Here is a 25304-nt window from a genome sequence, read left to right as displayed (position 1 = left end):
GTTTTTTTTTTTAGTATTGTTGCATCCGTGTTTAGCTGTGTTTTTCAGCGTTTAGCGTGTTTTTTTACACACACAAAAAAAAATTCAGTTCAAAAACGTTAGTTTGCCGTATTTTACTACGTTTACCAGTGTTTGTGTTTTTACAGCTAGTAAACTCCTTTTGAAACCTGCTAGTTTTTTTTTTTTTCCCAGCCAAAAAACTCCCCTGCCAAAAAATGTTGATTAACCACTTGCCAACCGCATTGTAGCCAAATGACGGCTACAGCACGGTTGTCCAGTCCTGGGAGGGCATCATATGGCGTCCTCCCAGAACGCACCCTCCCAGGGGCACGCATCCTGCGATCTCTGTGATCGTTGTGTCCTACGGACACAGCTGACCATGTGATGTGGTAAAAGACTAATCACAGCGGCCTTTTACCACGTGATCAGCTGTGTCCAATGACGCAGCAGATCTCCGGTAAATGCAGTTGCCGGTTATCGGCTGCACGTTCCTCACGCTGTCACAGCATGAGGAAAGTACTGCCGATAACCGGTAATTGTCAGAGGATGGATCAGCAACGATCATCAGGGCACTGATAATCAGTGCCCTAATAAGTGCCCAGCAGTGCCACCCATCAGTGCTGCCTATCAGTGCCCATCATTGTTGCATATCAGTGCAGCAGCATCAGTGCCACCTATCAACTTTTTTTTTTCAGATTTTTTGCTCTTTTTTTTCTTCTTTATAGCGCAAAAAATAAAACCTGCAGCGGCAATTAAATACCACCAAAAGAAAGCTCTATTTGTGTGAAAAAAAATAATTATAAAAATTTCATATGGGTACAGTGTTGCATGATCGCGCAATTGTCATTCAAAGTGCGACAGCGCATAAAGCTGAAAATTGACCTGGGCAGGAAGGGGGTATAAGTGCCGGTAGGCAAGTGGTTAAAGCCTATGTATGCATGGACACATAGGATAACATTTTAGGGAGTTTACTGGCTGTAGGAAAAAACACCAAAAGCCAAAAACCGCAGGTGTAAAAATGCCAAATGTGCATTAGGGCCAAATGTTCAGATGGCTGTCCATTGGTGAGAATCTGTGATTCTTGGTGGAAAAACTACCTACAGCTACACTCTATGTGCAATTACTGCGGTGTAGCTAGATTTGTACCCTGGTTTCCAAAGCTGCTGTTTATATGTCACTGCTCACTGGAGCTGCAGTAGAAAATCCATTCTCTGACCTCCTCATTGAAGAATAAACCTGGAAGTACTAAGATGTGAGGCCCTTCTGGGTGCAGAGCGGTCAAACCCAAAGAAGCTGAGCACAATCTGTGCTGGATCTGCTTCAACAGAGTTCACATTAAAGGTCTAATAAACCCAAGGTGTCTCCTTAAAGAGAACCTGTCACCTGCAATATGCTAACACATAGGGAGCTTTTCAGCCGGAGCCCCAAAGCAAGCAAGAGATACAAAAAAGCCAATATTGTAATCCCATAAAATTAAAAATTCTATTAATAAAATAAATCAAATCTTCTCCTAATATTCACATAAAATAAAGGGGGTAGAGCTGTCAGCTTTAAAAAAGCCGATGGACTTTTCTTTTATGGGATTATACTATCAACGTTTTTGTATCTCTTGCTTGCTCTGGGGATTATGTGAGGAAGGGAGAGAGCACATCCCTGGGAGAAAGGAGTCTTCTGGAGAAAATCATCAACATTATTGACAAGAAAGGCATGGCTTTTTAGTTAATGTCTTTCTGATGAGACGAGGAGGCATGGTGCACTGACTGAGCACTTTTTGGAAGATTTATATATTGAAAGAGAATTGGGGATGTTTTTTTTTTGTGAACTTGTGTATTACAAGGGAATATAAATTGATCACATCACTTTGGTGATGGGAAATAACTTGTTAATATTGTAACACAATGCTGCATATTATTTAAACTTCATTTGGATTTATTGTTAGGACAAACATGTAATGATAAATTAAGTGTCTGCCCAACTGTTATTTATTTTATCAATGTATTATATGCAAGTTGATTTGTTTGAGGGCTAGGTTAACATAATCTTCTATATTTTAGGACTCCCAGGACAGCTCAGATGGAATCCCTTCTGCCCCACGCATGACGGGAAGCTTGGTGTCTGACCGTAGTCATGATGACATTATAACTCGCATGAAGAACATTGAATGTATTGAGCTAGGACGTCACCGCCTCAAGCCTTGGTACTTTTCCCCATACCCCCAAGAGCTGACTGTGCTACCTGTCCTTTACCTATGTGAATTTTGCCTCAAGTATGTCAAGAGTCTTAAGTGTCTGCAGAGACACCTGGTAAGTTAAAACAATTAATCTCACTAGCTGTAATGAACAAAAGGTTTGCTACCGCTAGCAACTAAGTACATATTTGCTTATTTTTTTAAAAGACATTGTGATTGTGTATATGTCTTCTATATTATGTACAGGGCTAAAATATTTTTTCACATGGCCAGCAGGTGCAGCACTATGCTCATTTTTACTTTTTAAGGACCATCTTATCTGCTTTGCTGAAAGTCTGTTATTTACATGCCTCAAAAATGAGACTAATTTACACAGAAAATGGATTCAATCAAAACAGTGACACATATCTTTGTATCTCTGCTTCAGTTTAATTCAGAGAGAGGGCCTGAGGGCAGGCTTCTCCTGTAGTCTTATAAGTGGTTGTAAAGGTAAAAGGTTTTTTTTTTGTTTGGTTTTTTTTTAAATGCATTCTCTGCATTAAAAAAAAAAATGTTATTTGCTTGCCCCCTAAATACTCACCTGAGCCCGATCTCGATTCAAGGTTGTGCACATCTACAGCAGCTCTTCTCCCCTCTCCCCTGTCTCACGGGCTTTGCTTAGAGTAGTGGGAGCTATTGGTTCTTGCTGCTGTCAGTCAAAACCTGACAGCGGGGGGAGGGGGGGTTGGCCGAGCTGGGCTGTGTGTCTGAATAGACTCAAACAGCCTGGCTGGGGATCGAACATGCTTGAGTATCCCCTTAGGAAGCATCTTCCTATTGAGGCACTCGGTGAGGGGGGGTGAGTGGAGAGAAGCAAGGAACACCGGCAGGGGACCCCAGAAGAGGGCGATCGAGGCTGTTCTGTGCAAAACCACTGCACAGAGAAGGTAAATATGACGTTTATTATTATTGAAAAAAAGTAAAGCCTTACAGTCATTTCAATGCATCTTCCATCGATATAAATGGAAACTCTTCAAAGTTTTATATGAACATGTCAACATAAATCATAAAACTCATCATTGCCTTACAGTGAGCATTAACACATGCCCCATTGTGTACTGACTTGCATTACGGTATCTGTTGATATTCAGCACATGTTAAAAATGAGTGATGATGCATGTCAAAGGCTAAGTTCACCTCTCTGAACATGTTACACCCATATTTAGGGTGTAATATGTAACATGTTCAGCATTCACCCCCCCCCAATTGAAATTAAGCAATGCCGAAGCCTGACTGTAATCCTCTGCATGCGCAAGAGTGATGCTGCTTTGGCCTGGACAAAAAGCGGCTGGCAACTAAAATCTGGAGGCCGTCCGCTAGAAGATGTCCACTTCCAGCAGGGAGTTCCAAGACACCACGTCACTGGAACTAAAGTGAGTATAGTTTTGCGTTAAGTTGTACGTAATGGCAAATGTTCCAATGACAACTACCTATGATGGACATTTCTTCCACTTTAGGGAGATTTCCTTTAATTTCTTTTTGTATCTACAGAAAAGGAAATCTCAGCGGGACACAAACAAAAAAAACTTGATAGTACATGGATAACCCTTGCCAACTCTATGCAAAAATACCAAAAAAATGACTGTATGTACATTTTAAAAGCATATACAACCTAAAAGAATAACATAAGTTCTTTTTAATCGCTTTGGTTGATGTGGACAATACAAATACAATATAAATTTAGTAATTGTCCTAATGCTGATATTTTCTTTTGTCCTTCAAAGACTAAATGTAACCTGAGACATCCACCAGGGAATGAAATTTACAGGAAAGGGACCATCTCCTTCTTTGAGATAGATGGACGTAAAAATAAGGTAAGTACAAGTGTATTTTTCTTATGTAAATCTAGGATCAGCTGACTAGGTATTTAGTAATTTGGCAGGAAAACATACAGTTACGTCCATATATATTTGAACACAGGCACAATTTTCATACGTTTGGCTCTGTATGCCACTAGAATAAATTAAAACGAAACAATTCAAATGAGTTTGAAGTGCAGACTTTCAGCTTTAATTCAAGGGGTTGAATATAAATATCAAGTACAATTTTTAGGAACTTAAACTATTTTTATACACAGTCCCTATATTTTCAGGGGCTCCAATGTAATTGGACAAATGAATATAATCATAAATAAAATGTTAATTTTTAATATTATGTTGAGTATCCTTTACTAGAAATGACTGCCTGAAGTTTGGAACCCATGGAAATTACCAAAGACTGGGTTTCCTCCTTTCTGATGCTTTAACTGCAGCTGTCTTCAGTTCTTTGTTTGTGGGTCTTTCTGCCTTTAGTTTTGCCTTCAGCAAGTGAAATGTCTTCTTTTCCTTCAAAAGCTCCTGGGTTGCTTTTGCAGTGTGTTTTGGATCATTGTCCATCTGTACTGTGAAGAACCGTCCAATCAACTTTGCTGCGTTTGGCTGAATCTGGGCTGACGGTTATCTCTAAATACAGCAGAATTCATCTGGCTGCTTCTGTCTTCGGTCACATCATCAATAAACACCAATGACCCAGTGCCACTGAAAGCCATGGATGCCTATCACACTGCCTCCACCATGTTTTACAGATGACGTTGTGTGCTTTGGATCATGAGCTGTTCCATGCCTTCTCCACACTTTTTTTCTTCCCGTCATTCTGGTAAAGATTAATCTTCGTTTCATCCATCCAAAGAATACTTTGCCAAAAAACATCTAAAAAAGCCAGACCAGTTCTGGAAAAGTCTAATCTGGATTTTCTATTCTTCAGGCTTATGAGTGGTTTGCACCTTGTGGTTGAACCCTCTGTACTTGCTCTCGTGAAGTCTTCTCTTGTTTGTAGACTTTGACAATGATACACCCACTTCCTGGAGAGTGTCCTTCACCTGTCTGGGTATTGTGAATGGGTTTTTCTTTACCATGGAGAGGATTCTGAGATCATCCTCCACTGTTGGGTTTGCATGGATGTCCATGCCTTTTTTATGTTGCTGAGCTCACCAGTGCATTCTTCTTTCCTCAGAATGTACCAAACTGTTGATTTGGCCACCCCTAATGTTGCTGCTATCTCTCTGATGGATTAGTTTCATTTTTTAAGCCTTACAATGGCCTGTTTCACTTGCATGGACAGCTCCTTTGAACGCATGATGTAGGTTCACAGCAATAGATTCCAAATGCAAATACCACACTTAGAATCAACTCCAGACCTTTTATGTGCTTAATTGATGAAATAACAAAGGCCCACACCTGGCCATGAAACAGCTTTTGATTTAATTGTCCAATTTCTTTTGGTCCCTTGAAAAAGGGGGGGTGGCTACTCTTAGTGCCATTTTGCCTGTGTCCAAATATATATGTACCTAACTAAGTAAGCCAAACTACAAGAATTTGCTTAGCAGATTCACTCTTGACACTAACCTGATCTTGTTCACCTGGAGCTATCTGAGATGTACCTAAGCAATGTCACATAGGATAGCCCATGATTTAATTTCCCTATTTAAAGATGTGCTATAGCATCACCTTTAGTCTAGCACAGTTGTACAGGCTTCTCTCCTCTACTTAAAATGCTTCCTCTAATTTCATTGCAAACTGTAAGTTTCTTACATTGTGCATTAGAAGCTGCATCAAGTTGGGTAGAGCCCATCTCATTTCCTTGCTAGAGGACATCCATCATTTTTTCCTCCCCAGCCTAACTGTTCTTGGCCCACCCCTTTTTATTAATTGAATTTCAGTTCTTTCAGTCATGGATGCTCCACATGATATCTTGGCGGTACTTCATGCGAATGCAGTCTGTCTAGGAGTGCCCACTACACCAGACTTGTTAATTTTTAATATGACCTAAAAATTCTGGGTATTGATCTATGTCAGCTGTGATAGACACACATCCATTACGACTGATTATAGATCACTACCCAGGGTTTTTTTTAGATCAGAGTCCTACAAGAACATTTTAAGCCTTGATGAAGGGGGATTGTCAGCCCCGGAAACACTTGGGATATTTTTATATCCCTGCTATAACCTGCAATAAAGGGTCATGGACTACTAAGGCGACCATATAAATAATTATTTGATCCTCTACAGATTTTGTAAGTTTGCCCACTTATAAAGAAATAAAGGGTCTATAATTTTTATCATCGGTGTATTTTAGATGATAGACAGAATATCAACCACAAATCCAGAAAAAAAACACATGATACAAATGTTATAAATTGATTTGCAGTTCAGTGAGTAACTGTTCAGTTCAGTGGTACACAGATTAGTCCTGTGAATTTAAGAAGGTGCTCCTAACGACAACTTATGTGTATAAAAGACACCTGTTCACAGAATCTTTCTTCCATTCAAACCTCACCATCATAGGCAAATGACCAAAGAGCTATCAAAGGACATCAGGGACAATATTGTAGACCTGCACAAGGCTAGAATGGGATACAAAACCATCAGCAAGAAGCTTTGTGAGAAGGAGACAACTGTTGGAGTGATTGTTCGCAAATGGAAGAAATACAAAATAACCATCAATGGTCCTCGGTCTGGAGCTCCATGCAAGATTTTGCCTCAAGGGTTAAGGGTGATTGTGAGAAAAGTGAGGGATTAGCCCAGAACTACATGGAAGGAGCTTGTGAATGATCTCAAGGCATTTGGGACCAATGTCACCAAACAAACCATTGGTAACACAATATGCCACCATGGATTGAAATCCTTCAACACCCGCAAGGTCCCCTCCTCAAGAAGGCACATGTACAGGCCCATCTAAAGTTTGCCAATGATCATCTAATGATTCAGAGAAAGATTGGGAGAAAGTGCTGTGGTCAGATGAGACCAAAATTTAACTCTTTGCCATTAACTCAACTCGCCGTGTTTGGAAGAAGAAAAATGCTGACTATGACCCTAAGATCACCATCCCTACAGTCAAGCTCGGAGGTGGAAACATTATACTTTGGGGCTGTTTCTCTGCTACAGGTACAGGCCGACTTTGCCGCATTGAGGGGCCAATGGATGGGGCCATGTATTGTAAATTCTTGGTTGAAAACCTTCTTCCCTCAGCAAGAACACTGAAGATGGGTCGTGGATGGGTATTCCAGCATGACAATGACCCAAAACATACCGCCAAAGCAACAATAGAGTGGCTCAAGAAGAAGCACATTAAGGTAATGGAGTGGCCTAGCCAATCTCCCTCCTTAATCCTATAGAATATTTATGGAGGGATCTGAAACTTCGAGTTGCCAAGCGACAGTTAAGAAACCTTAAGGATTTAGAGAAGATCTGTAAAGAGTGGACCAAAATCCCTCCTGAGATGTGTGCAAACCTGGTAGCCAACTACAAGAAACATTTTACTTTTGTGCTTGCTAATGGGTTTCTGCACCAAGTACAAAGTCATTTTTGTCTTGGGGATCAAATACTTATTTTACTCACTGAACTGCAGCTCAATTTATAGCTCTTGTATCATGTGTTTTTTATGGATTTTTGGTTGATATTCTGCCACTATCATTTAAAATACACCTATGAAAAAAATTATAGACCCTTCATTTCTTTGAAAGTGGGCAAACTTACAAAATCTGCAGGGGATAAAATAATTAATTTCCCTGGTGTATGTTTTATCCTTTCAATAATTTTTTTATTGAAGAATGTTGATTTTAAAAGAGACAATTACAACCGCCTTGATTCTGCCAATCCACGAGAGGGTTTGGCAAAACCAAGGCATGAGTAAGGGTTTAAGGGAACGGAAGGTTGGGATTAATTGGCTTCATAGAGGGTGTGGTAGGATTTGGTAAGACGGATCCTAAGATATTCTAAGTGGGCAGTGGGCCAGGCGAAGTTATTGTTTAGCTCTGCCTCAGGAAGAGAGGCACCCCACTGTATGTTTTGTGTTTCCATTCACACAGCACACTTAAAAATAATTTAAAAAACATTTTTTTTTTTACTTTTCTAGTTGTTACTTTGTAACAAGTCTGTACATAGGAATGCTAGCTATTGTGAACAATTTCAAAGTGTAATTAGAGGTGTCAACACACTGAGGAAAAATACATTAAATGCACTGCCCAAGCCTTGAGATCTTTATACCGTTTTCTAGGATAGACCATTTTCAGATTTTGGTTACAACTGCCAGCACCATACAAAAAGGGTTAATTATGGTAAACTTAACTCCCTATCCCCCTTCTTAACATTACATGGAAGAGTAAAGCTAGGTAGCTATTTTAAGCATGTAAAAGGGAAGAAGCATTTTTAAAATAGGTTTTAAGTTATGCTGTGTGCTTGAGAACATGTGACAAAGTAGGTGTTATGCCAATATGGCTGCAAAAGTGGAAATACACTTTAGCTACTCTCCTCAAATACACATACCTGTATGTCCTTGAGATTCAGTTGTTATGCTGGGGCCATAGCTGCAGCTGTAGTCCTGACCCAATATCTTTTTTTTCAGTGGGCAATGCTAAATAAAGTGAAAGCAATCCAAGCGGCTAAGCTGGATCACTTTTACGGACGGCAGAGGAGGCCCTGGGACAGAATCAGGCAGTTCCACTGGCTTACCATAGAGATGACCAAGGACCGGAATGTCCCCAATCATCTCTATAGTCTAAGAAAATGGAAGTTAACATGCCCATGTCCTCCCGTGCTCTCGCACAAAGACAAATGTATATGTTAGTCGCACTCACATATGTAAACGTTGTTCGCACCACACACGTGAGGTATCACCATAAATGTTATAGCCAAAGCAATAATTCTACCTCCAGAACCTCCATGTAACTCTAAACTGGTAACCGGTAAAGGTTTTTAAAGCACGTCTATGAAGATTTTTAAATACTATAGTTTGATGCCATTCCACGAGCATGGTCAATTTTAAAGCATGGCATGTTGGGTATCTATTTACTCGGTATAACATCCTTTACATTTTACCAAACAATTGGGTATTCTGTTGGGTTTTTTTGCATTAAAATTCATTTAAAGTATATTTTTTCCAAAAAAAACCCCCCAAAAAACACACCATTCTATTTTCTAGGGCCTCTGCCTAAAAAATATATTTTATGTTTGGGGGTTCTAAGTAATTGTCTAGGGAAAAAAAGTTGATGTTTATTTGAGAAGTCTCAGGCTTGGGAAGCAAGTGGTTAAAAGCTAACCCCACATTTCAGACCATGAAAATGTTACACCCATGTTTAGGGCGTAACATGAAGCATGGTTGGCATACACAGCCTCCATTTCCAAACCACCCCTTTCTCCCCACTTGCAGGATTATGCAGTTCTCCCAACCCATGTCTGTATATTTGAAATCACTGGGAAAATGGGTTTTGATTCTGGATGTCACTTTTCTGTGAAATATACTATTGCCTCCTTTCTAAATCTAATGTACCGTTACCTTTTATGCTTTATTTCCAGAGTTATTCTCAGAATTTGTGCCTTTTGGCGAAATGCTTCTTGGACCACAAAACATTATATTATGACACAGATCCCTTCCTCTTTTATATTATGACTGAATATGACTCAAAAGGCTTCCATATTGTTGGCTACTTCTCTAAGGTTGGTGTTCTTGTCAGCTGTAAATATATTCAGATGCTGTAATATTTGTAGTTACTCTATAAATGTGTATATAGACTGTGCTGCCAAAAATGTGAATCAAGATTACTAAACCGTTTGCCTCATGTAAAAGTGCAAAAGATAAAAAAAAAAATGAACAACACCAGAAAATACAATGAATGTCCAATGTATCAATAAGTCCCATATAAATAGTAGTTGCTTAAAAAAAAGGGGGGGGACAGGTACTGGTGCCATTAGTAACAGATGAACACATGACCGCTTTCAGGTGCTCCAGGTGACACCCCCCCTCGATTAACACTCACCACAATGGATTGACCTTCCATTACTAGATAGTAGGTCTCTTTGCGCTTTTTTTTGGTTGGACCTACTGTGTATTTATCAGCAACTTGACCATTCACATATACCAGGATGTGATTCCTTCCAATACATTCCAATGCCATTTAAAAAGCAGTATCGGGCATAAGGTTCTTTGCACAAGGCAGATGACTTTACTAAACCATATGAAACCTTACAATTACACTGCACTTACATGTATATGTGCCTAAGGACCGGCACATACAGTGCTTATGGTTAAAATGGCTGCTGCCACCCCGAGACCAGAAGCTGGCTTGCACTCCAGGGATGGAATGTAACGTATCAGCTGGGGAAAACTGCCTCAACAATTACAGAAGAAACTAGTGCCCCTCCAGCACTCACTGGAACCCTTGGCTGTGGAGGAGGTGGGAGTGGCTGACTCAGCCTCTAAGCAGCACCCTGAGAGGCTGAGCCAGCTGCTGATCACTCATCTGGGTGGGTCCCAACATTAAAGTTGGGATCCCTCCAGAGTCTGGACCAACTGATGTCAGCCGACAGTGGACTTTGGCCTGAATACACACCACAGGAGTGCAGAACTAAATGCACTCCTGTGACACACAGGAGAAGTAGCGCCAAAGGAGCTTAGTCCGTTTTGTTTTTTTTGTTTTTAATCAGACTTTATTAGGTTTTTTTAACATATTTTTTTTTTTAACAAATGAACGCACAAATTGTGCATGACAAACTACAAACAAATCAAATAACATTGGTCATTACAGTGATAAATAAGCAATCAGTAAGTAACAAATACGTCCCAGACCATAGGCATACGGACAGTGCTGTTATAGTTCCAGAAACAATCAACAGTATTCTTGCCTTTGCTTTTCAATTGGCATTGCATATAAAATATACAGCAACTTTCCAAAAAGAAAAGAGAGGCAAAATTTTTGCACACCATATGAACACATATACAACAATAAAACTATTAAACCAGCACAAGTTGACCAAGTCTGTTACCTCTTCCGATAGTGTCGGGTTGTTTTGCTTTTGGATAAAAAGTAAGGAAGTGATGTTGTTCTTTTGGATAAATGTTTCCCTTCCTGTCTCATAGGTTGTAACTACCACCCAATCCATGCAAAGTCAAAAATTGAAAATCCAGTTTGGGGGGTTCTGCCGTTGTTGTGCTTTAAATTGTACATGTACTCGTTTAGTATCAATGGTTTCTGCTGTGACATCTTTTCATGAACACCAACAATTTCCAGTGTTTTTCTAATGTTACATTCATTAACACCAATTTTCTCAACTGGAGCCCAAAACCGGCCATGCATGGGTTCAAAATTTTGATGAATGTATGGGCTGGCTCGTTGTTCACAAGTCAGTCTATTGATCAACTTGTGTACAACCAGCCTGTTGAGTTTTTCCCGTACTTTCAGTACCGCCGGCTACAGCTTGCATCACTGATTATTGTATTCTGTCTATGGGGAAATCTCCCCAATGTCAAAATACAGTGCCATAGCAGGAGTGTTTTGCTGGTACAATGAAAAAAGAAAATTATGTATGGCCTGCCCGAGTCTTCAGGCATTTTTGCAACCCTTTTCAGTGTTCGAGCCTAAAGCTCAAACATTGACACGCATTGTGATAAGGCAGCCAGTTCACTATGAATGGGACCTTAACAAGTCTCAATACACATAAAAAAAAAAACATCTGTACGCTTTTTGGGTAATGTCACTTACCTACCGCAAGGTACAGTGCTTTCACATTTGTTTTGTTGTTGTGTGGTGAGGTGCGGACACATTTTTTACATTGTGTAGGTGTCTTAGTTGCCTTTCAGAATGAGTGGCGGCACACATATATACCATGCATTTTGGTACTCTTTCATTGTAATGTGCACAAGTGTAAGTGGAGTCTAAAACAACACCCATGCCTTGGAGGATCTGCTAGGACAACTCAAACACACCTGAACAGAATAGAACATCTGACTCATTGACTGGAATATCCCATCTCAAGTTATCTCAACCTTCTTTTTTGAAAATGGTGTCAATGTTCAAATTATCAAGCAATCTTATGGGCAGGTTCACCCTGTTGCTTCGCAGTAATTCACATGTAACTAGTGTGTGAAAATGTACACTGTGTGCATTGGAGTGCCCTGGTGCCATTAATTGCAACTCAATACACCTTGCCAACGCATGTGCGTTGCAGCCACAGTGACACACTAGCATGCATTGTGGTGCACTGTGTTGAAAAAAATTGCATAAACCGTTTTTTGGTGCCATAGGCAGCCCATTCAAATGATTGGGTGCCTTACTGAACACATTAGTGCACCGAAATCGTGTGAAACCAGCCTTAATGTTCAAACCTTTTGTGCACAAAAGCAAAGTAGTATTGACTAGGATAAAAATAAAATAAGATTTTAGGATCCATTTGTACAGAATCCATTTGAACAGTGACAACTCTTAAGGATTTGAAAACATTTTACTCTGCCAAGTGTTTTATTTTTTTCGTTTAGTGATTCGTCTGACATTTGCTGGACACACTTTTTGCTCCATCCTTCGGGTGTTGTGGACCTCAGTGTGCCTGACTTTTTTAGTGTAACCCTTAGAATTCTATGAAGCTAATGTAAAAAGTATTTTTCATTCATTCCTATAAGCTTTTTCTCAAGGCAACCAAAATGGTTATTGTACTAAATCCCTTAATTTGGATGAGATTTTTCAATTGTCGGAATATAAGTTTACAAACCATATGGTAAAAGTAATACAGTTACAATTACCCTTTAGGAGAGGACTAGTTGGAGGTCTTGAACCTAACAGTCCACTGTAAAGACCTCCTAGTATCCCTAGGGTCATTGGCTTGAGCTTACTTTCTCTTCCTAGCAGCCCAGCACAGTGGTGTGTTCCCACCATTCTGCGGGTACAGTTTTGATTCCACTGATTACTGTAACTAGCTACTCTGTATTTATTTTTATATTGGGACACAGTCACCACATCTATATGTTATATATGAAGTGGACCTCCTAAGAATTAAAAATGCTATACAGTTATGGGGCGCATTTGCAGGAACTTCCCTATGTAGTCACAGTTGGCTGAGAACCAAAATGAATAATTAAACCTGAATTTTAAAATGTGTGCAAAATACAAATTGTGAGATGGCAAGTACACTGGAATTGTCCTGTTTTTATTTCTTGTATAAATATTATTTGAAGCTGTAATATAGTGTAACTGTATTACTCTTACCATGTAGTTGAAAATGTATACAATAAAAGTCCCACCCTTATGAGGTAATTTAGTACAGTACATGTTTATCTTGGGGATGTGGTGCTAATGGTCACCCCTTGCACTATGAAGCTCATGTATAATATATAATAGTTACATTGACACACATTTACCACTCTCTACTCTGTTGACCTTTCCAGGAGAAGGAGTCTACAGAGGACTATAATGTGGCTTGTATACTTACCCTGCCACCTTACCAAAGAAGAGGATATGGAAAACTGCTTATAGAATTCAGTAAGTAGCCTACAACACTTCTTCTATTTCATCTTGTGTCCTCATCTGAAATGTACTTAAAGCATTCCTTACTTCTGACAGGTTATGAATTGTCTAAAGTAGAGGGAAAGACAGGCACTCCAGAAAAGCCACTCTCAGATTTGGGTCTTCTATCTTACCGTAGCTACTGGTCTCAAACAATCTTGGAAATCCTCATGGAACTGAAGACTGAGACTGGAGAGAGACCACAGATCACTATTAAGTAAGATGTAATGATAAACATAACTAAGTCATAAGCCATAGAGTGATGTGTACAGGCAATGTAGTAATGTTAAGAAAGTACCTCCATGAGAAAAAAAATTATGTGTACTAATATGGGCTTTTCTATTTATAGTGAAATTAGTGAGATAACCAGTATAAAGAAGGAAGATGTTATATCTACACTGCAGTACCTAAATCTCATCAATTATTACAAGGTAAAGCTCTCAACTTAAAGCTTCCCCTCTGTTTTTTCTGTACCATTGCAGCCCATTTCTAAGTTATTCATTCTTATTATAGACAAATTATTTTATCTATTGAATGTATCCTGATTGCTAGATCTAATCCAGGGGTCTGGTAGTCTGCAAAGCCCAGGGGTAATATATAAAAGTGACTCCGTGCCTAAAACGTAATGGCAACAAATACAAACCTAAAATTAGGAATTAAAACCACAAAAAACCATAATAGCGACTACTGCAGTTTCTACCATGTGTACAACAACCACAGTGCTCTGCTGCTCTTTGGCTTACTTACTGTGCAGCCTCTGGGCCCCCTGCAGACAGTAGTCTGTGTTTTGGTGCATATAGAAGTCTGTGAGAGAGTCTGACCCCCCCCTTGCCAGAACACACTGATCATTGGCTGCCAGAGCTTATTGGATGCTAGTTGGATGTTGGTTTGCAGCAAGCCCCTTCAACAGAAGCTGGTTGTAAGACCATCTTCTGTAGAACTGACACAGCTGTACACACGGGCTGAAAGTTGGCCAATTCCGACAGCACTGACCAGTTTAGGGTAATTTTTGTCCTGTGTGTTCCCAGCTTAAGACTGCACACAAGCAACAGGAAATGGTCAAATGTGGTAAAGTCATCCTAATTGCACAGGTTAGATATTCATAGATCCCATCTACCTTCTCTATTGAGTCAGAAATTAACCTACCCACTCTAGAAGTGGTAGAAATGGTGCAAAATGAAGAGGACCTGGAATTCGTGCTAGAGGAGGCTGTGAAAATTTCCTCACCCTTAGGCACATGATTCCTTGGCTTCACACAAAATATTTGCCCATATAGATATACTTGCTTCTGCTGTCCGCATAAGCCTCAGGAAGAATAGTTACACTTGAGTCTCCTCCATCTCGCCATCCCCTTTGGTTACTAAGAGACCTTCAAAGTCTAAGAAAATATATCTCATTCATAAAAAAATAGAAGGGGCCTTTTTTTGGCAATTAGAGTACTCCAGTTCCTGCAGTCTTGGTTTGTCAAACGGCAGCTAATTGGACTAGGGAAATGAACAGGATCCTATATTCCAGGACCGAGTTCTGGTGCAACAATTAGCAAACATTGCCTTCTGCTCCACTTTTGTGTTGATGCCACAGAACAAGTTATGACACAAATTTCCAGAATGACTCTCATTTCTGTCTCTGTGCACAGAATGAAGCTGCCTATAAAACATACCTCATGCATATGTCTTTTGAAGGAAGACGTCTCTTTGGTGATACACTTGACAAGTTCATAAAAGGTCACAGAAGGAAAGGCCCTTATTCCACAATGGAAGGCTCTAAAACACCTTTGCTTGGCTATGTTTACCTTCTCTAAATGAGGAGCACGTAATCTTCAAAGCTAGAATTCAGCCCTTCTTTTGGCGCAAGACTTGGAACACATAGTCCACCAAGTCTGCACCAAAGCCTTTTTCATAATGAAGGGACTCCCTCACTCTTAAGAGTGGGGGGGATGTCTGTTGCAGTTTGCATCCCTTTGGGTCAAACACGTCCCAGACCTTTGGGTTCAATTAGTTGTTTTATAAAGGGTACAAAATAGAGTTTCAAACTCTACCCCCTCATCATTTTGTGCTCTCAAACCAGCCAAAAGTCAGATTTGCAGACTGCCCAGAACCTTGTCTTGTCCAAGGGAGTGGTCATTTTGTTCCCTCTAGAGGCCAGGTTTAAAAGATTATATCTAAACCTGTTTATGGTACCGAAATCCTATTGGGTTATTTGTCCTGTTGTGAACCTAAAATCTCTAAAGAAATACCTTTTGTGTTTCAAAGTTTTGCATGAAACCCCAAGGTCAGTGTCCCTAAAGAAATAACTTTGTATTCCAAAGTTTTGCATGGAAACCCCAAGGTCAGTACAAGGAGAATATTTCACATCAATAGACATTCGTGATTCCTACCTACACATTCCCATTTACCCAGCTCATCAACACTTTCTGTGCTTTGCAGTTGTAGACAAACCCTTTCAATTTGTGATGCTGCCATTCAGCTTCTAGAGTATTCACAAAAGTGCTTGCATCTCTACTCCTCCTCCTAATAATTTAGGGCCTTTAGCTCATAGGGTATCTAGATGATTTTCTGAGGCATTCATCTCTATCAAAACTATCTACAAACATCCAATCACCTATATAGATTATTCAGGTCTTCAGCTGGGTAATCAACCTTCACCCCACCTTCTGTAGGATGAACTGGATGGACTTGTGTCTTTTTTTTCAACCAAACTATGCAAAAAGTCTGCTCTCCAGCCTTCCTTTTATATAAAATACTTGGGTCTCATTATAAACATAGAATGAGACCAGGCATGCTAGACTAGGCAAATGTTTTCTTTCCGGTAAACAAACTTGCCTCTTTAGGATACCCTGCTCAGACCTTATGATCAAAAAGACATCCCTCTGTGAGATTCTTCATGAGTGTCCTGGGCCTTATGGTAGCCTCGTTCAAGGATGTCCCTTTTGCTCCGTTCCACTCAAGGCCTCTTTAACCTCTTTCTGACTGCTGTATAACCAAATGACGGCTACAGCGTGGTTGTCCAGTTCTGGGAGGGTGTTATATGACATCCTCCCAGAACACGCCGCTCACGTGCCCCACAGTGGCGCTCTGATTGCTGTGTTACATGATACAGTAAAAAGCCAATCACAGCTGCCTTTTATCACGTGATCAGCTGTGTCCAATCACAGCTGATCAGCATGTAAATACACTTGCCGGTTATTAGCAGTAATTTCCTCACGCTGTCACAGCATGAGTTAAGTACTGCAGATAACTGGCAAGTCTGAAAGGAGACATCTACACTGATAATCAGGGCCCTGGTTGTCAGTGCAGTCTCAAAAGTGTCTGTCAGTGCTGCAAATCTGTGCTTGTCAGTGCTGCCAATCTGTTCCCATCAGTTCCACCGGTCTGTGCTCTTCAGTGCTGCCTATTAGTGTCCATCATTGCCACCGATCAGTGCCCATCATTGCCTCATATCAGTGCAGCCTCATCAGTGCTTCCCCATCAATGCCTATCAGTGCAGCCTCATCAACGCACAAATGAAGGAGAAAAATTACCTGTTTGCAAAATTTTAGAATAAAAACTAAGAAAAACGTAGTTTTTTCAAAATGTTTGGTCTTTTTTAGTTTAGCAAAAAAAAATAAAACACCCAGTGGTGATTAAATACCATCAAACGAAAGCTCAATGTGTGTGAGAAAAAAAATGCTAAAAAGTTCATATGGGTACAGTGTTGCATGCCTGCGCAATTGTCATTCAAAGTGCGACAGCGCTGAAAGCTGAAAATTGGCCTGGGCAGGAAGGGGGTAAAAGTGCCCAGTAGGCAAGTGGTTAACACAACACCTTCTTACCAGGAACAAACACAATTCCTCTCTCCATCTCCCTATACAGTGAGGAACAGAAGTATTTGAACACCCTGCGATTTTGCAAGTTCTCCCACTTAGAAATCATGGAGGGATCTGAAATTCACATTGTAGGTGCATTCCCACTCTGAGAGACAGAATTAAAAAAAAAAAAATTAGGAAATCACATTGTATGATTTTTGAAGAATTTATTTGTCTTGCTCTGCTGAACATAAGTATTTGAACACCTGAGAAAATCAGTGTTAATATTTGGTACAGAAGCCTTTGTTTGCAATTACAGAGGTCAAACGTTTCCTGTAGTTCTTGACCAGGTTTGCACACACTGCAACAGGGATTTTGGCCCACTCCTCCACACAGATCTCCTCTAGATCTGTCAGGTTTCGGGGCTTTCGCTGAGCAACACGGAGTTTCAGCTCCCTCCAAAGATGTTCTATTGGATTTAGGTCTGGAGACTGGCTAGGCCACTCCAGAACCTTGATATGCTTCTTACGGAGCCACTCCTTGGTTATCCTGGCTGTGTGCTTCGGGTCGTTGTCATGTTGGAAGACCCAGCCACGACCCATCTTCAATGCTCTGACTGAGGGAAGGAGGTTGTTGCTCAAAATCTCATAATAAATGGCCCCATTCATCCTCTCCTTAATACAGTGCAGTCGTCCTGTCCCCTTTACAGAAAAGCACCCCCAAAGCATGATGTTACCACCCCCATGCTTCACAGTAGGGATGGTGTTCTTGGAATGCAACTCATCCTTCTTTTTCCTCCAAACACGACGAGTGAAGTTTAGACCAAAAAGTTCTACTTTGGTCTCATCTGACCACATGACTTTCTCCCATGCCTCCTCTGGATCATCCAGATGGTCATTGGCAAACTTCAGACTGGCCTGGACATGTGATGACTTGAGCAGGGGAACCTTCCGTGCAATGCATGATTTGAAACCATGACGGCGTAGTGTTCTACCGACAGTGACCTTTGAAACTGTGGTCTCAGCTCTCTTCATGTCATTGACCAGCTCCTCCCTTGTAGTTCTGGGCTGATTCCTCACCTTTCTTATCAGTGATACCCCATGCGGTGAGATCTTGCATGGAGCCCCAGTCCGCGGGAGACTGACAGTTGTCTTTAGCCTCTTCCATTTTCTAACAATTGCTCCAACAGTTGATCTATTTTCACCAAGCTGCTTGGCAAGTGCCCCGTAGCCCTTTCCAGCCTTGTGGAGGTCCACAATTTTGTATCTGGTGTCTTTTGACAGCTCTTTGGTCTTGCCCATGGTAGTAGTTGGTGTCTGACTGACTGTGGGGTGGACAGGTGTCTTTAAAGAGCTCAGACAGGTAGTTAATGAGTGGAGTAGAGGTGGACTTTTTAAAGGCACAGTAACAGGTCTTTGAGAGCCAGAATTCTTGCTGTTTCTTAGGTGTTCAAATACTTATGTTCAGCAGTGCAAGACAAATAAATTCTTTAAACATCATACAATGTGATTTCCTGAATTTTTTTTTTTAATTCTGTCTCTAAGTGGGAATGCACCTACAATGTGAATTTCAGACCCCTCCATGATTTCTAAGTGGGAGAACTTGCAAAATCGCAGGGTGTTCAAATACTTCTGTTCCTCACTGTATGTCTCTCCAGTCAAGCAAGGTACTCCTTAATTTGGTGGGTTACCAAATGAAAATATGTTTCTTCCCTACTCTGTGATAACAACAGATGCCAGCCTCACAGACTGGGAAGGCATGTTCCAATCTCTCTTGGTTCAAGGAAACTGGTCCCTAAGGGAAGCAAAGTTCCCTATAAACATCCTGGAGGTCAGCCAGTAGAACTAGCTTTGCATCACTGGACCACCCTTTTTTAAGGATACTCAGTCAGTGTGCAATCATCAGTGCTACAACAATGGCCTATATCAATTATCAGGGGAATAACAGGATTCAGGCAGCGTTAAAGGATAAGTTCACCCTTCATAACATGTTACATGTTACACCCATATTCAGGATGTAACATGTTAAGAATGCACGGGCCCCTGCTCCCCCCCTCGCTAGCTGTAAAATTTAGAAAAAATGCGGCCATGTGGTGTTCCGCCCACCCGGCCGTATCACCCATTCACTGTGTTCTGTGAATGCGAAACTACAAGTCTAGACAGCCTTAGCGGCTGTCAGCTTGTGGTTCTCAATAAACCAACACGGCGCTCTGGAGCACTGTGGTAGTCCATTGATTCTACCTGTGTGTATATCTACTTGCCTATACATCCCGTACGGGCAAGCAGATATACTGAAAGATCTGCAGGAGACCTGAAATGGCACCAGCGATCTGCTGATTGCTAGTGCAATGATTTACAGGCTCCTGCATCAAAAAATAATAAATGCACATTTTTTTTAAGCTGCAAAAAAATGTGCATTTAGTATTTTTTGTATAAAGGTGAACTTATCCTTTTAACCACTTCAATATCGGGCACTTTTGCCCCCTTCCTGCCCAGGCCAATTTTCAGGTTTCAGCGCTCGCACACTTTGAATGACAATTGCGCGGTCATACAACATTGTACCCAAACAAAAATTTTATCATTTTATTCACACAACTAGAGCTTTCTTTTGGTGGTATTTAATCACCGCTGGGGTTTTTATTTTTTGCTAAATTAACAAAAGACTGAAAATTTTGAAAAAAAACGTTTTTCTTTGTTTCTGTTATAAAAGTTTGCAAATAAATAATTGTTCATAAATTTAGACCAAGATGTATTCTACATGTCTTTGGTGAAAATAACCCAAATTAGTATTTATTATTTAGTCTGTAGGAAAGTTATAGAGTTCAAAAAACTATGATATATATCTGAAAATTGATCAGTCTTGAAGCACTGACGGCCAATCAAATTTCTTGAGGTCCAAGAATGTACAGATATCTCCCAAATGCCCCCTTTTTTCAAAGTAGACAGTCCGACGTATTTCATAACAGGCATGGCGAGTTTTTTGAAGTTGTAATTTTTTTGTCATTTTTCGGAAATAAAAATGATTTTCACTAATTTTTTTTTTTTTTTTTTACATACTGTCTCCAGTGCAGTACAGCATTATATAACTGGCATGGGGTGATCAGGGACACTGACTGGTGACAGTAGGAAAAAAAAATTGATAATTTTTTATTTTTATTACATTTTTTTTCTTTTTTTTTAAGTTTTTTTTTCATATTTCACTATGACCAAAGTAGTATAATGTTACCATAGTAACATTGTACTACTTTGGGGAAGTGATCTATATTTTTTTTTTTTTTTACACAATTTGCTCATAGCGAAGAATTACTTTGCTATCAGCAAGCATTTACCTGAATGAAATCGATTCATTCAGGATTTTTTTTTTTCCCCTTTAACTGTGATTTGGCCACAGCTAATCACATGACACAGCTGGGCTGTTATTGGCCCAGCTTGTGCATGTGATCGCTGTGACCATTCACTGCTAGCCACACTTGTACACAATGGTTGGCATGATAAGAAGCCATCCATTGTATACAACTGTCATGTGCCCTGCTGTGATTGGTCACAGCAGGTCACATGGTAATGGCAACGGGGCTGATACACAGATTTGTCATCGGCCGTGTCCGAGGTACACGGCCGGTGACAGATCACGCCGCTGCGCGCCTCTGCTGGAATGCAAACTGCGCATGCCTGAAAGGACGCCATATGGCGTCCACCCGGAGGGACGAGGGTTTTTGCCGGTCGCCATTCGGCCATAGGCCGGGCGGGAACTGATTAAGGAAGAAAGTACAATTCTCTACTGCGCAGAGAACCACTAACGTGCAATCTCTGCTTTTCACATTCTGAAATGGACAATTGGCAGATGGGTTTCCTCAGGTGTCACCTCCTGGACCAGGGGAAATGGTCCCTTCATCCCCATATCTTCTATCTCCTATGTGAGAAATTAAGGACTCCAAATGTGGCTTATTAGCCTTCAGGTTCAAGAAGTTACCCCTGTTTGTGACCAGGACCAAGAATCGTGTACCATTGGGATCCAATTCCCTGGACTCAGGCTAAAATATACCTTTCCTCCAGTGCAGATTCTTCCTTAATTGCTCTGCAAAGTAGAGGAAGAGACTAATCAGTGATTTTCATTCTACTGGAAAGTCCCAGAAGAACCTGATGCCCAGACATACTCAAAAGTCTGAAAGATGAGCCCTGGCCTTTTCCAAACAGGCCAGACCTGTTGTCCCAAGGCTCCTTATTTCATCCTCCTCCTCAGTTATGGCTGTTGAAACACAGGTCTTGAAGGATGGGGTTTCTCTGACTCCTACCTTACTTAGAGCCAGAAAAGCCACCTAATGAAAAATATACTATCGTACCTGGAAATTAAATTTGACTGGCATAAATACAGGCTTTTCAACCCCAGAGGTTATTCTGTACCTCACACTTTTGCCTTCCTACAATTGGGACTTGATCCAAATTTGACCTTAAGTACTCTTAAGGGTCAGGTTTCGGCTGTACCCATCCTATTCCAGAACCCTTTGGCTTCAATTTCACTTGTTAGACCTTTATTCAAGAGCTGTTTTGGATAAAATTCCCATTACAGCACCCTATGCTTTCATGGGATCTCAGTCTGGCTCTCACCACCCCTTGAACTCACTGGGTGCTTTCTCCTCCTCTTGGCCTTCCTGGTGACTATCACATCTGTCAGATTTGTTTCTGGGTTAGCGGCTTCCTCATTCCTTTCCTGATTCTCCCCAAGGATAAAGTGGTCTTGCATTCAGGACCCACTTTTCTAGCCAACGTATGCTCAGCCTTCCACCCTAAAGAACTATAGGCAAAACCTTTTTTTTTTCATTTTGGATAGAGCAAGGGAGGTTTATAACTCCTGTCAGATTTTGTTTTTGGCATCTGTGTCCCATTGCAGAGATTTCCCTTCACTTCCTGTCCCATAGTCAAACAGGAAGTGAGAGGAAACCCCTGCAAATTAAGGAAATTTCTTGGGGGACACCCAGGTCACCAGAACTAGTGTCCCTAGTGGAAAATTTCCCTTCTATTACTTTTCTGGTGACAACCCAAAATTTGTTTTCTTTTACTTTCAGTTTCAATGACAATCGTAAATAGTACAAATAGAGAGGGTGAATCTCCCTAACGGGGACAAACAGCGATAAAAGATTGACAAGTGTTCTAATCCCTCTTCCCTTTATCCAAAACTAAAAAAAAACTTTTGCCTCATTGTTCTACTTTAAGGGCATTGTCCTTCCTTCTTTGTGCCCTGCTCCACAGCATCTCCAAGGAAATTGCTCCCCACTCTCTGGACATGGTTATAGCTGTCAGGGTTTATCCGACAGCCACAGTGTCTATTCGAAAAACAGACTCTTTTGGTTTTGCCAACAGGGTTTTGTAAAGGACACCCTGCTTTTTAAGTCCACTGTTGCTAAATGGATAAGACAATTCATCGCAAGAGCTTATGCTCTAAAAGGTAAGGTACCCCCAGTACCACTACGTGCTCACTATCAGCTCTGTTGGAGTTTCCTGGGCTTTATGACATCAAGCTTCTGTTGCCTAGCCTTATAAGGCCACCAGCTGGTCTTCAGTTCATGCCTTCTCCAAGGTCCACTAGGTGGATGTCCAGACCTCTGTGGATGCAGCCTTTGACCACAAGGTTTTCTTAGCACTCTGAGCTGGGTCTTTGACCTTTGTTTGTTTGGGCTTGTTGGCACTTCTTGCTTACCCCTCATTGCATGGGTATGTCTCAGAGTCTGAATATCCAGCCTGTGTCCTGTACTCTATGATTAAGATAAACAGAATTTTGACTTGCCTTTAAATTTCATATTCTGTCCTGTTGCATGTCTGCAGTCTGACAACTTTCTTTAGCATTATATTCACTGCATATTATGTGCAGCCCTTTGGTGATATGAGGGATACACTTAGGGCAACCTGTAGCATGTACGTTGACCACCATTATACTGTAACTTATTTCCTAGCTTGGCAGTATTTCTCAGTGACCAGAGAATGTTTCTTGCAGGGTCAGTACATTCTTACACTTTCAGAAGACATCGTGGAAGGTCACGAAAGAGCTATGTTGAAGAGGGTTCTCAGGATAGACTCCAAATGTCTGCATTTTACGCCGAAGGACTGGAGCAAAAGAGGGAAGTGGTAGGGAAATAAAATACAAGAACTTGAAAATCAGAAGAACCAGAAATGTTAAGCTGTTGTATGGTGTGTAAGAGACTTTCAAAGCCTGAACGCCAAGAACCCTTGAACAAGTGAATTTTTCCACTTCATTCAACACAGAACTGACAAACAATTCTATCATTCCATGGAGGTCATATACGGTCTTTTGGATTACTGGCTGATTAAAAAAAAAGTGCCACTGATGCCAAGGTGTGAGTGGCTTAATGAGCTGGAACTGTACATATACAAGAGGTTCTTGCTGTACAGAGTAAAAGAAATTGTATTTAAGACACACACACAAACAACAACAAAAATTGACATATTGAACTAATTGGACAACTATGGAGTAGTCTATAACAAATCTTTATAGACTTTTTAGCTGTAGACTTTGTTTAAATGACCATCAATACACACTAGCATGACTAGCTCCAAAATTTTAAAATATTTGCTTGAATATCCTATCCAACTACTAAACATGTTAAAAAGAAATCGCTATACTTGCAAAACCTTTTACAGATTCCCTCTAAAGGTGCAAATAGACATGGAAGGAGCTTTAAGGTGTTCAAGCATGATTCAGTTACTGTCAGGCAAAACTGAATATGTATGATCTACTCAGCCTTACATACTTATTTGTGGAGGGGAGAGGTGCAAGGAGACTGCAGATTCCACAGCAGCTAACCTTCAGAGAAACCATGGCAATCAACATTTTTTTAAATTTGCCACAGAATGGTCACCCAGAGCTGTATGCCCATGCCATGGTATGGTTGACCAAATTCACCTAAAATTAGGGAAATGGGAAGATACAAGAAGTAAAGGAAAAGATTCCCCACCTATGTGTTTTAGATGAAACTAATTGGATTTATACAGTGCATCGTAAGACTTCTGTAAACTGAAATCTGCTTGTCATTACTTCACAGTTTTTGCACTGCTTAATGAAATAAGCCCAGAAGAGTTTAATAGAACAAAAACTTTAAAAAATATTTTTGTGATTTTGTTTTCTACGAGTGACTTGCTGTGACTGTATGATGGAGGCTACTGCTAGCTGTAATGTTTTTGTAAATACAAGTGGTGTTTCTTACTACGTCTAAAAGATCTTTTAGAACCAATGTGGGGTTCTTTACATGGATAATAATTTATTTAACAATATCAGTAGGTAAATAAGTCATTTTCTGCAGTTAAAATGCGTATTTTGCTCCAAACTCTTAAGAATTGTTCCAAAAGCATTATGGTGGGCAATACAGATAATAGTCATCTTGGTTGAATGATTTTTATTCGCTTGGTGTTAGCCAAGATTATAGAACTTCATTTCAGCTGCTTCATGGAAATACACAGGTTTTATGGAATCTCCTGGCTGATTGCCCTTTTATTGACAGCCACAGTTTAAGGCTTGGTTCACATATTATTATTTTGCATTTGATGCTTTCTCCAGTGCTTTTTGCCATTTGTGTTGCGGTTTTCTACATGATTATGATATGTTTTTATCGAGTTTTTTTGTGTTTTTGTTCAGTTTTTTTTTTTTATATTAAAAGTGAAATTATTTTTGTTGCTGGGCAGCAGAAAAATGCAAAATGCAGCAAAAACGCATTTCATGCATTTCAGCAGCTTCTCCATTGAACTCTGTTGTAGCAAAAAAGCATAGATATGAACATGTTCCATAGGAAACCATGTTAAATGGACTGTAGTGCGTTTCTGCAAAAAGAACTAAAAAACACATTGGTATGAATGGAGCCTAAGGGTAGAGATTCACCACTATGATCAATTTCAAACTGGATAATGTGAACGAAACCCTAAAAAGTGCTCACTTATTTATTAAAGTTGAAGTATGAAATTGAAAAAAAATAAAATAAA

General features: G+C 40.3%; 1 protein-coding gene across 5 annotated transcripts in view; it reads left to right on the top strand.

The window, feature by feature from the left end:
- KAT5 (lysine acetyltransferase 5) overlaps window positions 1-24799 on the top strand; it is a 44200-nt gene extending 19401 nt beyond the window's left edge. For all 5 annotated transcript variants that reach the window (XM_089658084.1, XM_089658083.1, XM_089658085.1 and 2 more), the window contains exons 9-15: window positions 2055-2303; window positions 3952-4041; window positions 9559-9699; window positions 13418-13511; window positions 13593-13752; window positions 13885-13966; window positions 23308-24799. In XM_089658084.1, coding sequence (XP_089514210.1) covers window positions 2055-2303; window positions 3952-4041; window positions 9559-9699; window positions 13418-13511; window positions 13593-13752; window positions 13885-13966; window positions 23308-23442 — 951 coding nt within the window. In that variant the 3' untranslated portion in view covers window positions 23443-24799. The remainder of the gene's footprint in view (window positions 1-2054; window positions 2304-3951; window positions 4042-9558; window positions 9700-13417; window positions 13512-13592; window positions 13753-13884; window positions 13967-23307) is intronic.
- The last annotated feature ends 505 nt before the right edge of the window (window positions 24800-25304 follow it).

The sequence above is a fragment of the Staurois parvus genome, unplaced genomic scaffold (assembly GCF_062004578.1).
Source record: "Staurois parvus isolate SC_StPar_1 unplaced genomic scaffold, SC_StPar_1.0 ptg001051l, whole genome shotgun sequence".
In the NCBI taxonomy this organism is placed as follows: Eukaryota; Metazoa; Chordata; class Amphibia; order Anura; family Ranidae; genus Staurois; species Staurois parvus.
This window is presented reverse-complemented; position numbering and strand designations above follow the sequence as displayed.